The sequence below is a fragment of the Strix aluco genome, chromosome 8 (genome assembly GCF_031877795.1).
Source record: "Strix aluco isolate bStrAlu1 chromosome 8, bStrAlu1.hap1, whole genome shotgun sequence".
NCBI classification, from domain to species: Eukaryota; Metazoa; Chordata; class Aves; order Strigiformes; family Strigidae; genus Strix; species Strix aluco.
Window position 1 is genome coordinate 3544972 of NC_133938.1, and position 14601 is coordinate 3559572.

Below are 14601 nucleotides of genomic sequence, written 5' to 3' on the forward strand. Positions count from 1 at the left end.
TTCAAATGCTCAGTGCAAATAAAAACTACCTGTTAAGAAAAAACCATTTAAATCAGATTATGTGAGAATTGTCAAATGGTGATCCACACTGTAATTGCAAGGATCACTAACAGGATTTTTTCTTTCTGAACATTTAACGTGAGAAACATGAGAGAACATCTCATGCCAAGTTTCATTGTAACTTCAGAAATATCCAAGAGTTAAAAATTCCAGTCATCTGTCAGTTTATCCTTTCAGATGTTATTTTAAACTGTGTTTTGCATGCTGGGAAAACCCACTATTTAGCCTGGGAGGTAACATTCAGAAATGTTGGGGTTTTATTTGTCTGTTCATACGGTGGATAAATTATTGAAGGAACCTTTCTAAACTTAGATGGTGCAAAACCCACCAGCTTAGGTGCTGAGCATTTGATGAGAGACATCAGAAATTATCAACCCTCACAAAGCTCAACAGACCTCAGCTAAGCAGGAGGCGAGAGCACTTGGCAACTCTTACGAAGCACATTATCTCCTAGGGGAGGCCTGCTGGGTGCATGCCTTTCTGTCAGGGCAGGCAAGGACTCGGCAGCCCCTCCGACAGTACATGCCAGTGCTACTCCAAGCCCCTCACCTCAGTCAACTTCCTGGTCATGAGCTGCTGGGGACATTGTTTGTCTGTTGGTGTAGTTACCCTTATGCTGCCATCAGCTCCTCAGTAGATGTTGGTTAGTGCATTGATTTCATAGGATCCAGCTGAGGGTCTGGTGGTTTTCTCCATGTTCTGGCATTGCCAGATTTCTGAGGTTAAATGAGCTAATGGAGGACAATCACTGAGTGTCCTTCTGGGCCAGTTTTGGATGCATGGTGACTTATCATTGAGACCATTTCAGGTTTATGATACCTTACATTGATGGTCATGTTGTGGCCTTTGAAATTTTTTTTTTGGTTTCTGTGACATGCGCTTTTTACTTTTTATTACACAGAGTACTGGCTGGGAGGTAGGTAACTCCATTTTAGTTAGTAAAGAACACTAATAGATTTTTCAGATGACTCACGCCAATGCTTGCCCACATGTGCTAGTTGTGGGTATTTCTGTTGCTGTCTGCTGTTAAAACAATTCATTAACCAAAGAAATACCAATAAACCGATTGTGGTTGTAGTAGGAAATTCTTCATAAGAAGCTGTAGGTAGTGCATGGATGCTGATGTGTTCCACTAATGAGGTTCTTTGGTGAATGAGCCACTGTATCATCACTAGTTTGTTTTTATAATTTGTTTATATTTCTTTTCATCAGCATTGACACAGAATATCATCCCCTCATACCATATTTTCACCCCACCCACAGGGGTCGATTTAAGCAATAATGCTCAGAGGTACTGAAACACAAAACTGGTTTACTGCCTGTGCAGACCATATCTCAGAGAATAGGCTGCTTCATTCTGTTCATTTAAGAACAATCAATTTGTTATGTAGCTGTTTATCTGGCAGTAAAATAGCTCAGTTGTGTTAACTGGAGTCAGTTTTGCTGCTTTCCCTTTTGTAGAGGCTGTTTGCTCACATTTCTATGACATGCACCAGGAGAACCACACATTTGGATTAAAAATAGACAAAGCAGTCGGCTTCATCTGCAGTCGCACACACCAGAGCGAGGTTGATAACTCAGGCCCTAGTCCAGTCAACACAGTGGGTACATGAGCGTCGAGAAGTCTCAGAAGACATTTTAAATGTTTTGTGAATATGATGTTACATTATTTACTTAGACTTCAGCTGTCCAGTCTATCTCTGCTTTTCTGTGAATCAGGCACCTCAGTATGGGCCATCTCACGCCAGGTTTCCACCACAGGAGAGCATTTAAACCCACACTTACTGAACTGGGGCCAAGACCGAAGTTCTTTTGCATTGTGTGACATAAATAATTGGGGCTGATGATGTCTGAATGTCAGTTTTAATTCTGGCCTAGCAAGAAATGAAATTCAGTAGCTTAAAAGTAAACCCTGACACTTAAGGGCTGGCCCCGTAAATCATTTACTTGTTCCTGTGAAAAGTCCCAGCAGATGAGGCAGCACAGCAATCCAGAGTACATGTTGTAGGAGTGTAAATGATACGTGTTCAGTAGCCAACAAACATGAAGGCCTGTGAGCATCTGTTTTGATCAGTCTGCCCCTAAATCGACCCCTGAAGAAAATCCTGTCATTGGTTATGATTCTAACATCACTCAGTCATTTTTTACTGCATGGTAAAAGACACCCATGGTTTCAGTTCTCGTCTGTCATCGTGCTCTTTCATTGCCACACTTTTTCTGATCTTTGTGCTTTGTAGCTTTCAGATTTGTTGCATGTTTTGCCCTTTTTCCTTATTTTAAATACTTTAATTGATGCTCGCCCTTTTTTATTTTAAAGTTTATTTGCTGCCAATTTGCTGCTTGTTTGTTTTTTGGAATTTCCCTAATTAAATACTTTCTGTTTTCTCCTCTATCGCCCTGGTTGCTGACCCTCCTCCCCACTCTTACTATTGTCTGTTGTGGTAAGTTCCTACTTGTGGAATTTTTTTTTTTTCCCCTTTCTCTTTCCCCTCCCACCCTTTTTGTTTTTTGTTTTACACTGTGGAAACCCCAATTTCATTTTACCAAAGAGCTATGCCAACAGCAGGACCCCACCTCGTGTCACAAGGAAAATAGTATTGCCAACTACAAGCACTGAAGTATCCTGAGTCTGGCACCAATGCATTTCTGAGATCTGCTTAAACATACCAAGTGGTGGGTTTTTCTGCTTCTGTGTTTGTTCATTGAATAAATGTTAATTCTTTTTGTTTACTTTCCAGTTAGGAAAGTTATTAGGTAAAATCTTTTCATGCTGTGCCATGAGAATTCAAAAATGCTTTTTAAAGTATGCAGGGTGAGGTTGCCATTGAATAGCAGGACTCCAGGAGCTGGTACTTTCCAAAAATCAATATTGGAAGACTTGTAATAGTTGGCAACACTGCAAAGGACCTTGGGTTAAAATTGAGCAAGAAAATAACAGTGCTCGGTTTGGTAAAGACGGTTGGATTTTGCATTCTGCACAGTGTGTATGAAGGAGTTACTTTTATTCCTACATACTTCAGGCTGACTCTGCCTTCAGGCAGCTGCTGCTGTGTTGGTCTTGGTGAAGAAAGCAGATGATCACTCTTGCATCTGATTTTTTCAAATCTTGTTGGCAAAGCTTTTTGTGTGCGTGCAAGAGATAACTCTAAAACTTTATTCCCAGCAATTTTGAAAGGTATTTACCATGCATAATAACAAATCATGAACCTTCATAAATCATGGTGGCTGTTATCTGCTCTGCCAGTTCTGTAATGGCTATTCAGTGTTCACCTTCATTCTCTTCTCCTCCCAAAGCCCTATTATTTTTCATAAAATAATAGGAGATAAAATGCTTTTAATAATTTCTCCCTCATATCTGCATTTTTAGCTCTTTTCAGAAACAAGACCATGGAGTATTTTTAAGTTGTTTTGTTTGTGATTAGATGGACTTTGGTATTGGCTAAATTTCAAAGATCCTAGTACAGAGCCATCCCATATTCGTAATGCCAGGCGTGCAGCTGAGCTCTCCTCATCTCAGGGGACTGGCAGCTACTGAATATCTGTGTGAGGCATGGAATGGCCCATAGGTGTTTGCTCTCCCCCAGGAGTTTGCTTCCATCCCCTTGCTTCCAGGTACAGATCCCCCAACACGAGTCACATACATTTCATGGCTGATGGATCCAGGGCTTCATGGGGAGATGCTTCTGTTGCATTCGGGGCTAACCAGTGCTCCTCACTGCTGGCTCTTCTGTCTGGGATCCTTATGATAACTGAGTTTTAGCAGCTGAGGAAAAGCCAGTGCAGCTGGTCTTCATGATGAGAAAATGAGTACATAAGTTGGGAGCTGCCTTCACGCAAGGGCACTGAATCTCACCAGGCTTCCTTGCTGCTACCACCCCAGGGACTTCCCAATGCCCCATTACTCTTATTTTATGCACTTAGTAAATGCCACCAGAACTCCTTGTTAATTTATGGTGATCAACAAACAGCATTCTCTTCCTCACTCGTTGTTATTTTTACAACAACATAAATGAACACTGCCTGTAACAAATAGCTGTCTGGGCAGATGTCCACGTGGCAGATACTCACCTTGTAGGGAGCAGGTTCTGCAAATGCTTCATATCCTGAAAGTCATTCACCAAGTAAGAGGAAAAAGGACATGAATTAGAAGAGCAGCAGTGGGGCCTGCCCGGTGACCACAGGATGGGGCGGGATCCCACCGACTTCCACGTGAAGCATGCCCAGGCCCTGTGTTAAGTTTGGGGAGCTGTTTCGTGTGGCAGTTCCCTTTAGGCAGACGTGATGCTACCTTGGGAAGTGCTTTGAGAAAGGAGCCCTGGAATCACAGTGTTCTGCCTAATCACATTGAGATTGAATTCAAAAAATAGCACAGGAAACTGGAAATGCTGGGCATTGAGGGATTTTAGCGTGGGCAATATTGACCACAACTGTGGCTTTGAAAAGGTAGTGGTGAGTAAATTAAGGGTTCGGTAGGCTGCTCATTCCTGTATGTGTCCAGAGGGACGGGCACTGGAGAAGAACAGGGAGTCCAGGGAAATAACAACCAAATGTTGCCAGATGGTGCTTCCAATAAAACAGTAATAGCTTTGTAGCTGGGGGTTGCACCCTGGGAGGTGCTTCTGGGGATGGCTGTGGTGTGACGACGCCCTGTAATCTATGCTGGCAGGTGGAGCTGGATAAAAGCCCTGCTCTGGAGGGGGGATGCTCAGAGGGATGGGCTAGAGCAGGGGTCCCAGGAGCTGCCCACGCCACATTAAGCATATGTGCAACTCTTGGTAGAACTGCTTGTTTTCTTAAATTGGAGCGTGTGTCTACGCTCCTACCAGATCAGAGCTGGTGCATTTGTATCTGTCGACGTCCCATAGTAAAACAAAGATGGGACCTGAGTGTATTAAGCAAGGTTGCTTCTGGCTCTGGTCACTTCAAGGCTTCACCTCTACTTCAGAGCTGGGCATTGGTGAGCTTTGCTCTCCTGAGGGCGCTTGAGGCGGGCAGCAGCCCTCACCCCAGAAAGGCAACACCGCGTCCTCCTGGCTGGGCCTCGGGCGAGAGGAGCTGAGCCATGCCTGGGCAGCTCCGGCATGACACCCCAGAGTTTTTTCCAGACCAGGAGAAAGAAGGCAGTGGCTTGCCATGACAGTGTTTTTCCCAGTCTCTGGTGTTTGCCTGAGGGTTTTTTTTTTAATTTTAGTCTGGCTTATTTATCCTCTTTGCCTTCCATAGATCATATTTACCATCACCACAAGAGATCAGTTTTGCCATAGCAAAATACTAAAAAAAAAAATCATACACAGCAGCCAGGACATCTGTAAGTGCTGTTTGAAACCAAACGCTAGCCCACATTCAGAAACATTGAGCATTATATACTACATCACACTTTCTCATGAGAGTAAAGGTGAACATTTTAGTTTCTTGCTGAAAGGTGTTTCTGGTTTGTGCATGCAGCGTGAGTTTTTTTTAACAAAATCAAAGGGGTGATTTATTTTTAAAGCGTTTTTCTTCTCCCTCTCTCTTAATCAGATTTTCTTCGTTACTTTTCCAGCAAAAATCTTTCTTGTTTCTCTACTTTCGTTGCATTTCTGGGCCAAATTCACCACTGGCTCAAATGGAAGCAGGTACATCATACAGTGGATTGCATCTGCTTTCACCAGGAGTGACTTTGGCCCTCTTTACTAGACATTAGTTACTAGAAGAGAATGTAACACCTTCCAGTTGACATGCTATTTAAAAAGCACTTGCGTGTGTGTGTGAGTGAACTGGACATTGACTTCGGCCCAATCCTGCAATTATTGGGGAATGGATGACGGGGGCTCTGGGGTGGGTGATTTTCAGGGGTGTCTGTGTGCGATATTGTCCCAACTGGATTTCCCTGAGCCTGTGCCTACAGGCTATGGACCAGGCTAAGGGGTGTCTGCACAGGATTTGGAGAGCCTGAAATAATTACTCAAACGAAGGGACTTGCCTTTGACTGTTCCTCAGAGACGTCTGACACCTCCAGACTCCTCCTGGGGTGGGAGAAGTCATTGCAGGGTTGGGCTAATGGTCGTAACTGATCCATATAATTTCATGTTAGTTTATAATTTCATTGCGGTGTTTGCTGCTAAATGCATTCATGCTGAGTTCCAGGTGTGTTTTTCTTTCCCTTCTTTCTTTCTTTCTTTCTTTCTTTTTTTCCTTGTTTTTTAATTTCTTTTTTATTTTGCATAAACTCAGGAGCCTGCCTGCAGCCATGCTTGGGGTGTGCATGTCTCCACACTGAAATAACCTCTTGTTTCTCCAAACCTAGGATGGAAAGAGGATGTTTGGCACCTACTTCCGGGTTGGTTTTTATGGAACTAAATTTGGAGACCTGGATGAGCAAGAGTTTGTTTACAAGGAACCCGCGATAACAAAGTTAGCTGAAATTTCCCATAGGCTCGAGGTGAGATGCTTGTGGCTGACCTCAAATTCTGTCTGTGAGTTGCAGTTTCACTGTTTTGCACCGGTTATTTAAGAGCTGCGCTGCCAAGTTACTGGAAGTGGTGGAAATGAAAATCATGGGGCAAAACCAGTTCTGTGCCTCTTGGAGACTGATGCAAGGCTGAGCTTAGAGAGACGGTCACTTGACAGAACAGTTTGCAGAGCCCCGTGCAGTGACCAAGAGCTGGGCCTGATGTCTCCTGCCCTCTTGCTGGTGCCACCTCTGCAGGAGGCAGGAGGAATGCAGGGAGAGGAGTCCCACAGGTTTTCCCTGATCTTGCAGCAAGAGCTGCAGACCTGCTGTGATGATTTGAGAATCATACTGTGTTTTGCATTTCTCTTCAGCCACCTGGTGTAAATGGGATGACCTGGGCTTGAAAAAAGGCTGAGGTGCCTTTTGGGATCTGACTTTCAGAAAGTATTGCATTTTGCTGTCATTTTGTTGCCCTCACATCATGTTCCTCTACTCGTAGAGATTGGGCCCTCTAAGGTGGCTGAACTTCAGAGCCCCTGAGGTGGGACATCACAGGTCTGAAGTTTGTTTCATCCATGAACAAGCAAAGGCAACTCTGATTAATCTAACTGGGGCTTGGGTGCAGCTCCAGGTACCACCCAGTGATCATCTGTACTGTGTAATGGTTAGTCTGGCCTGGTTTTGTGCCAACTAACCTGTATCTAAACAACATCCTAGCACAGTCCAGGGGACATCATGGGTCAGAGACTGTTGCCAGTAAGCACTGTGCACAGAGGTGCCATCCCCAGTGGGAGAGGAAGAGTGTTTAGCAGCATAGCTCTGGGCTGTGCCACGCTACTTGTTCATAGGGCCAGAGGGCAGAGCTGGCCCTGTTTTATTTGCTGGAATAGATCTGATGTCACATTGTTGCTCACAACAATTCAGCTGCTGTCACGTTGCGCTGAAAGCAGCAGCGTTGTCTGAGGTTTAAGCGCATGAAACTGAGTTCAGAATCTGGTCATTCACCCAGCCCAGCAAAGCCGTGCTCTGATGCGGCACCTGATTTCCAGGCAGATCCTGTATTGACCCCAGTTTTCAGTTGAGCTCACAGACACACAGCGAGCTCAAATGGCTTGTTCAGAACCACGCAGCGTGTGTGCGCACGGTTGGAAGGCTCCCGAGTTCTCCTGCCTTCCAGGGTGTTAGGCTTGTTTTTTCCTGTTGCCCCTGGAATGCAACTGATTTAATTCTCCTAGGTTCAGCAGATCACATTCAGCCCTGGCACAGCTACTGTTGAAGGCATGTGGAGCTTCACCTCCCCTGAATATGCCTTTGTCTTTCCAACCCCCATCTCTCATGGCTTCATTTGATGTTTTCTTTCAATGCATTTGCTCTTGATTGTAGGGATTTTACGGAGAACGGTTTGGTGAAGATGTGCTTGAAGTGATTAAGGACTCAAACCCTGTGGACAAATGTAAACTAGATTCTAACAAGGTAAGAACACCAGTAGAAGTTTAGAAGTAGAACAGGTCCTGAATGCGTGCAAATGTAGTGGGACAAATCCTGCCCTGAATTTCGCCAAGTAGGCAGTGAAATCCACATATGGAGCCTCTTGTGACTGCTTGGAAGGAGAGTTGGGGAAAATCATCCCAGCAAAGGAATAGAGAATTAGCCATTTTGTTCCCTGCCCCAGGCCCTGCCCTGGTAATGGGTGGTGGGAAGGGAGGAGGCGAAAGGACAGCAGAGGCCCAGGCTGCACTTGCCTTTCTCTGTAGTGTCCACTGAGTGCAAGGAGGGAAGGGAGTTTGCCATTCACTGGCCTCTGGCTTTTTTGCAGCTGCAGCGCTTTGTCATTCTTGTGCCATGTCCTTTAAGCATAGCAGAAATAACAGGAGCATGCTGAGGAAACAGGATTGTGGCTTAGGGCAGGGTGTTACCTGCAAGAAAAGGAAGGAATCACTTCATGTGAAGAGCGTGAGGGTAGAGGGGTAATGAGCTATATTTTATCCAGTCCAGAAACTGCTGAGCAGCTACCAGCACCCCCAGTCCCTGTCCGTGTGAGTGTGATTTTTCTGAGTAAAGGCAAAAAACAGACCTAGTTCTTCCAGAGGTGGATTCAAGAGGCAGGAGAGCAAGCTGGGTTATTGCACTGCTGAAAAGCAGGGCGCGGGAGTCAGCTCCTCTCCTCTGGCCCCGTACCTCACTGTGCACACCTGGGTTCTTTCCTGCAGGCCTACATTCAGATAACCTATGTGGAGCCGTACTTTGACACGTATGAGATGAAGGACAGGATAACTTACTTCGACAAAAACTACAACTTGAGGCGTTTTATGTACTGCACACCCTTCACGCTGGACGGCCGAGCTCACGGGGAGCTGCACGAGCAGTTCAAGCGCAAAACCATCCTGACGACGTCCCACGCTTTCCCTTACATTAAAACCAGGATAAACGTCATTCACAAAGAGGAGGTGAGGCCTGTGCTGTCAGGGGCTTCCTGTGTTTGAAGGGAAATATTATACAAGGCTAAGGAAAGTGGGTGTTGCTGAAACTCACATGTAATGTCCTATTGTATGTTTAGTTTAATACCACAGTGGTGTCCCTGTACACCGTCACATTAATACAGATGCACCCTCCTGGCCATCACTAGTCTCGTTTTCTCCTCACTGTTAAAAATGCAGAAATTCAGCAGAGAGCAAGAGCAGACAGTGCCATCATGAGCTGCTCTGGCTGTTCACTGCAGGGACTGGTCACGAGGCTCCTTCCTTTTCCTAGTTTTTATTGAACTTTCCCCTGCTCCTATTCAACTTAAACTAAAACCAGACCACTTCAGGAACACAGTTACGTCCTGCCACCTTTTTCACCAGCATATCCAGGTCACAGCAGCTGGTATATGGGGGGACCCTTGGTGAGCTTTGTAGTAATACAGGTTGCTCCCTTCCATCCTGCTTGAGCAGCGTGTCCTTTGCTCTGTGTTGCAGCTCACTTGCATGGCCTCAACAGCCCTCGGCCAGTGGGGTCCTGAGGCTTTATAGAGAGATTTATCCCATAGCTAAGTTAATTTTTAAAGGGTGGTTAGGAACTGATGTGGTGGGACGCAATGAAAAGCGCGTAAGCGCCACTGTAGCGCTGTAACCCCGGGCAGTTGGTTGCAGTGACCACAAAGGGGCACGAGTCTGCCCGCTCAGTAGCAATCTTGGAAAGCTCCTGAGTACCCAGGAACATTTAAAAATCAAATTTTTTCGTGATGTTCCTAAACCAAGACTGAGACGATGCATTTCTGAAGTGCTTCTGTCCAGACTGTCAGTCCTGTTGGTGTCCTCCACCATTTCAGTGTGCCACTCCAAGGTGACCTTGGTGGTTCTGGAAGTCTGTGTCTGGTTGGCAGCCCCAGCCATAACGAGCATCCTCTATTCTGGCTCCTTGCTTAGATCATTTTGACGCCCATTGAAGTTGCCATAGAGGACATGCAGAAGAAAACACAGGAATTAGCTTTTGCAACCCACCAAGACCCTGCAGACCCAAAGATGCTGCAGATGGTGCTGCAAGGATCAGTAGGTACCACAGTAAATCAGGTGAGGATCGCTGTCTTGAGTTGGAGACACTGGGGTAGTACATATCACTCAGTGCAGTGGATGCTCAGTGTTGGGCCTGATTTCTAAATTAACTTGGATTTTTTGCCCCATTCAGTCTATGGGGTGTGTTTAAGGTCACTGGTAGGTCTAGACCAGCTGCTCTCAGTGACTTTGCCATTTGAGTAAGAGTCCTGAAAATGTGGTTAGATCTGGAAACTGGCTGAGAAGAGACAGCCCTCCCTCAGTTACCTGCTCCTTCCTGGCATTCACAGTTTCTGTCTGCTTCTCCTTCTCCCTTATGAAAAAAAAACAAAAAAAGTTTTATTACTTTCCCTTTGGTTAGCCAGGCTCTGGTGGGTGGAGGTAGGATTGTGTCCTGTTGTGGTTTTTGTACAAAATGGAAAGCAAAACTAGTGAATGGAGAAAAACTGAGGAAAAACTGAGGGAGTATGAGTAAAGCTCTGCTAATGCACAAGCTGGAAAAAAATCAGGTTGAATTTCAAGTTCTGGGTTGAGTTTGCAGTGCTGGCAAACACTTCCTTGGTTCCATCTGCATTGTTTAAACTTTGTCTTAGTTGTGAGTTGGGCAAACTTTGTCAAGAGTCCTTATAAGAGAAAACAAATGTAGAATCTGTGCATTTTCTCACACTGTTTTCCAAAAGCAGAGTTTTATTTAAAGCAAAGAAAGGCCTAAAAGAGATTCAGTTGTCATGATGTTTGGTGATTTATGCCAGATTTACCAGCTGCAATTCTTCAAGATGCATTCTGTAAGGAAATATTGCATTTCATGACATGTTTCTGTGTGCAAGAAGTTTCTCCAGTGATTAGATATAACAAGACAGTTTCAAGAAACTTAATTTTTCTCTTCTGCTCCTAAAGGGACCGTTAGAAGTCGCACAAGTTTTCTTGTCTGAAATACCCAATGATCCAAAGCTCTTCAGGCATCATAACAAACTCCGGCTCTGTTTCAAAGACTTCACGAAAAGGTATGGAGTATTGTCTTCAAACTGCCTGCCAGATGCAGTTATTACTACCATATCAGACAGGAACACGACAGTAACTCAGAGGGTATCTGGAGAGAGGAGGATTCATGTTGTAACTCCAGCTGCCCAGTGGCTTCCCCTGTTTCGCTGGTGCTGCTGGTCCGTGACTTAAGGGACTGAAGTCATTTGGCTTTGCTGCTTATCAGGAATTAGTGACCACAGCTCAGTTGTGAACACGTGTTCCTGTTTCAGAAAACACGATGAGCCACGCTGGCACAAATGAACTCACAGCTTGGCAGGGTCAGGACAAACTGCTGAATTGGCCAAGAGATTTAATTTCCTTCTGAAGTTAATTTCTCCAAACGGAGTGGAAGCATGCTGGCAGAATTCTCTCAAGAAATCTGCTGGCTGCCCTACTTTCCTCTTGAGTAATGCAAACTGCAGTCTCAGTCCAGCATCTTTTGCAAGCATCAAGGAATTAAAAAAAAAAAAAAAAATATTCCAAGCAAATAGATCCAGTGGCAGTGTAGTTTTCCCATATGTAATAAATGGCATTGGTGATATAGTTCTTTTCATACCCTTTGTTTAAATTACATCTTTGCAAGTAGAAGAGTTTCCTATGAACATCTCCATCTGCTATTTATTAATCTTTCCTGAGGAGAGCAGATCTATCCATCTTTAAATCCTCTTGGACTGGAAGTGACTATGTGGAGATCAGCTTTTCATTTCTCTTTAGAGAGGATAAACGTAACCGGAGAGTAAATTAAAATAAAAAAGGGGGTTGTCACTCTGGAAGTGAAATGGAAATTGGAAATATGACACCCTCTCCTTTCCCCCACCAAGTGGTTTAGCTGAGTCTTTATTACCCAAAAGGCAAGATAGAGAAGGATATTACATGTCATCCCAGAGAAACAGAATGAATTATTTTGTACTATTAGATTAACAAGTCTGTAGCAAGCAGGTCCTTTTTTACATGCCCAAGTTTCACAGGCTTTTATTTTCTAGATGTGAAGATGCTCTGCGCAAGAACAAGAGCCTGATCGGTCCAGACCAAAAGGAGTATCAGCGAGAACTTGAAAGGAATTATCACCGGTTAAAGGAAGCTCTCCAACCTTTGATAAATAGAAAGATCCCACAGTTGTATAAGGCAGTGCTGCCGGTCACTTGCCACAGGTGGATATTTGATTTTACTCTTTCAGCAGAGATAAGGAGGGTGTAAAACTGGGGACTGGGGTGTCTGATCTTCCTGGTGAGCCTGTGACATCAATTTGTTTCCCATTATGGCTCTTTTGGCTGAGTCCATCCCTTTCCCCTTCTGTCCTGACTTCAGAGTTCATCCCCTTCCCAGCACTGATGGTAGGTGGTGTTTGCAATGGTTCCTTTTGTTCCTGTTCTATGACAATTTTATTTTTCATCCTGCATCCCATTCTTTTTTAGATTCAAATCCACCCTCAGTGTGACAGGACTTTGACACTTGTTTGTTCCCAGTGAAACTGGGATGAGGAGCTCCAGGGGCAGGCAGGGTGGAAAAACAGTTGATGTCTTCCATGCTGGAAGACCAGTAAGCTGGAGTCTGGGCTTTTTGTTGATCTGCAATGAGACTGGACATAAAAACCCCACAGGGCATGTATGAAGCAGATTGGAGCCCATAGCACTGTAATCCCCTGGCACCAGCTGTGGCTGAGCACGGGGACTTTGCGTCTGTAGTTTCTAACGAGGCTCTGGCTCCCAAAAGAGGGGCAGAAGCATTTCCCAGCAGGTACCCTCCACCTAATCTTTGATTTGATGAGTCCTGTGGTGTCCCCTGTCAGCAAGGGTGATGGAACCCAACACGAGGGCACTGCCCTGGGGCCGTGGGCTCCCTCCAGCGAGGGCTGGGGGCGTTTCTGGAAGGGGCTTCGTTAGTCCCAAGCAGGACGGTGACGGTGCTTTTAACGATGGACCCTTTAGGAGGTTTGTGTGAATGTGAACTTCAGTTCGTGTCCCTGCCATTGGTTTAGAATACAGCCCTGGTTTTGAACCTCTCCTCCTGTAAGTGTTGCTCAGAGGTAAAGAGCAATGGGGAACGTAAAAAAAATGTTGTGAAAAGAGAAACTTTGCAAAATCACATTATAAAAAGAGCAAGGCTTAGTGCTGGATGAAGAAGGAAATAAGTGTTCCCAGCTCACACAGCAGTGCTTAGTGATGTTTCTGTAGCTGAATTTGATGTATTTTTATGTCTGCTGAATACTGCAAAAGGTGACCTTCCCTCATGCCCCAGGTTCAGGATGTGTTAAGCCCTCCCCAGATCCCATCCTGTGTGCTGGCTGTTCTCTGCTGGAGTCAGTCCTCGCTGGCTGGGGGTGGTGGCAGTATCAGTGCTTCCCTCCCCACCCAGGTGGTCACCTCACAAGCACTTCTGTTGTAATTATTTTCTAATCTTGTGAAATTCAGCCTGTGCAGGGAGTCTAATACATATATTCCAGGCAAATTCCACTTAGGGGTTTATCTGAAAGACTTGAACAAGATTTCAGTAGTGCCGATGGTTTGTGCTGCTTCTTTATGTTCTCTACGAGTTAAACTTTCTGTCAGCTTTCATGTCAGTAAACCTTGGGTGGCTGAATGATCCCAGATTACAGAGATTCATTTGAAAAACAATGAGTTAATGTCAGTGGACTTAATTTTTGTAGTAGCCAGCTGTAGAAAATACTGGAAATCAAGTATAGAATCATTCATCTGTCGAGGCTTCTTATTTCATCATGGAAAATATGAGCTCATCATTGTATTTTCTCTCCCTCAGAGACTCCTTCAGCAGGATGAGCCTTCGCAAAATGGATATCTAAACGAGTTAAAAACCAAAATAAAAAAGCACTTAAATTAAGGTTTTGAAAAGAAAGAGCCTTGTTATCAGCGCTGGGAATCAAAGAAGTTTTATTGTGAAATAAAACTTGGACTTCATCCTGGACATCCCACACACCTCTTCCTCCATCAAAGTGTTCAGTGGCCAAAAATCATTCTGAATTGTCAAATGTAGACTTATCAATGTTTGAAAAAAATCATAACAGTGGTATCCAGAGTATTGGTGATAAGCTGTAAACTTACCTGTTTTTTAAGGCATTTTTATGACTCAAAGGTACACTAAACGCATTTACCTTTATTTATAGCATTACCTAATGTTAAATTTATTTACTTTTAATTCATATATTTAATTTATATTAGGACCATACGCAAATGCATTTCTGAAGTTTTTAATGTAGTGACGATGGTTATTTTGATGGTACTATTAAATATGTGAATGTTTACACTTTAATTCCCTGTGCATTGGACTTCAGAGCTCGCCCATCCTTGGGAAAAAGGTTCAGAGAAAGGTAAGTCTTACAGTAACACTTCTTAACCAAGTGGTGATTTTTTTTATTATCCCTATCCTTTTTCCTTTGTAACTCTGAATACGAATTGCTGCAAAGAAAAATAATGCCATCTGTAGTCCTCAAAAGAATGGAGGCACGTCTTGTTACCACTTACTTCCTTCAGTACCAGTGAGGTGCGGTTTCAGCATGATTTCTGTGTGTACCTGGTCATTTCCACCAGCTAGGGA

General features: G+C 44.3%; 1 protein-coding gene across 10 annotated transcripts in view; it reads left to right on the plus strand.

Moving 5' to 3' along the window:
* The window catches only part of DOCK7 (dedicator of cytokinesis 7), a 106664-nt gene extending 92348 nt beyond the window's left edge, over window positions 1–14316 (plus strand). For 7 of the 10 annotated variants that reach the window (XM_074831839.1, XM_074831840.1, XM_074831847.1 and 4 more), the window contains 8 exons: window positions 962–976; window positions 6356–6481; window positions 7877–7966; window positions 8704–8940; window positions 9901–10044; window positions 10924–11030; window positions 12033–12200; window positions 13807–14316. In XM_074831839.1, the coding sequence (XP_074687940.1) occupies window positions 962–976; window positions 6356–6481; window positions 7877–7966; window positions 8704–8940; window positions 9901–10044; window positions 10924–11030; window positions 12033–12200; window positions 13807–13849 (930 nt within the window). In that variant the 3' untranslated portion in view covers window positions 13850–14316. Of the gene's footprint in view, window positions 1–961; window positions 977–6346; window positions 6482–7876; window positions 7967–8703; window positions 8941–9900; window positions 10045–10923; window positions 11031–12032; window positions 12201–13806 lie in introns of all 10 variants that reach the window. The other 3 variants (XM_074831841.1, XM_074831845.1, XM_074831849.1) reach the window with 1 other exon arrangement.
* Window positions 14317–14601: the final 285 nt, after the last annotated feature.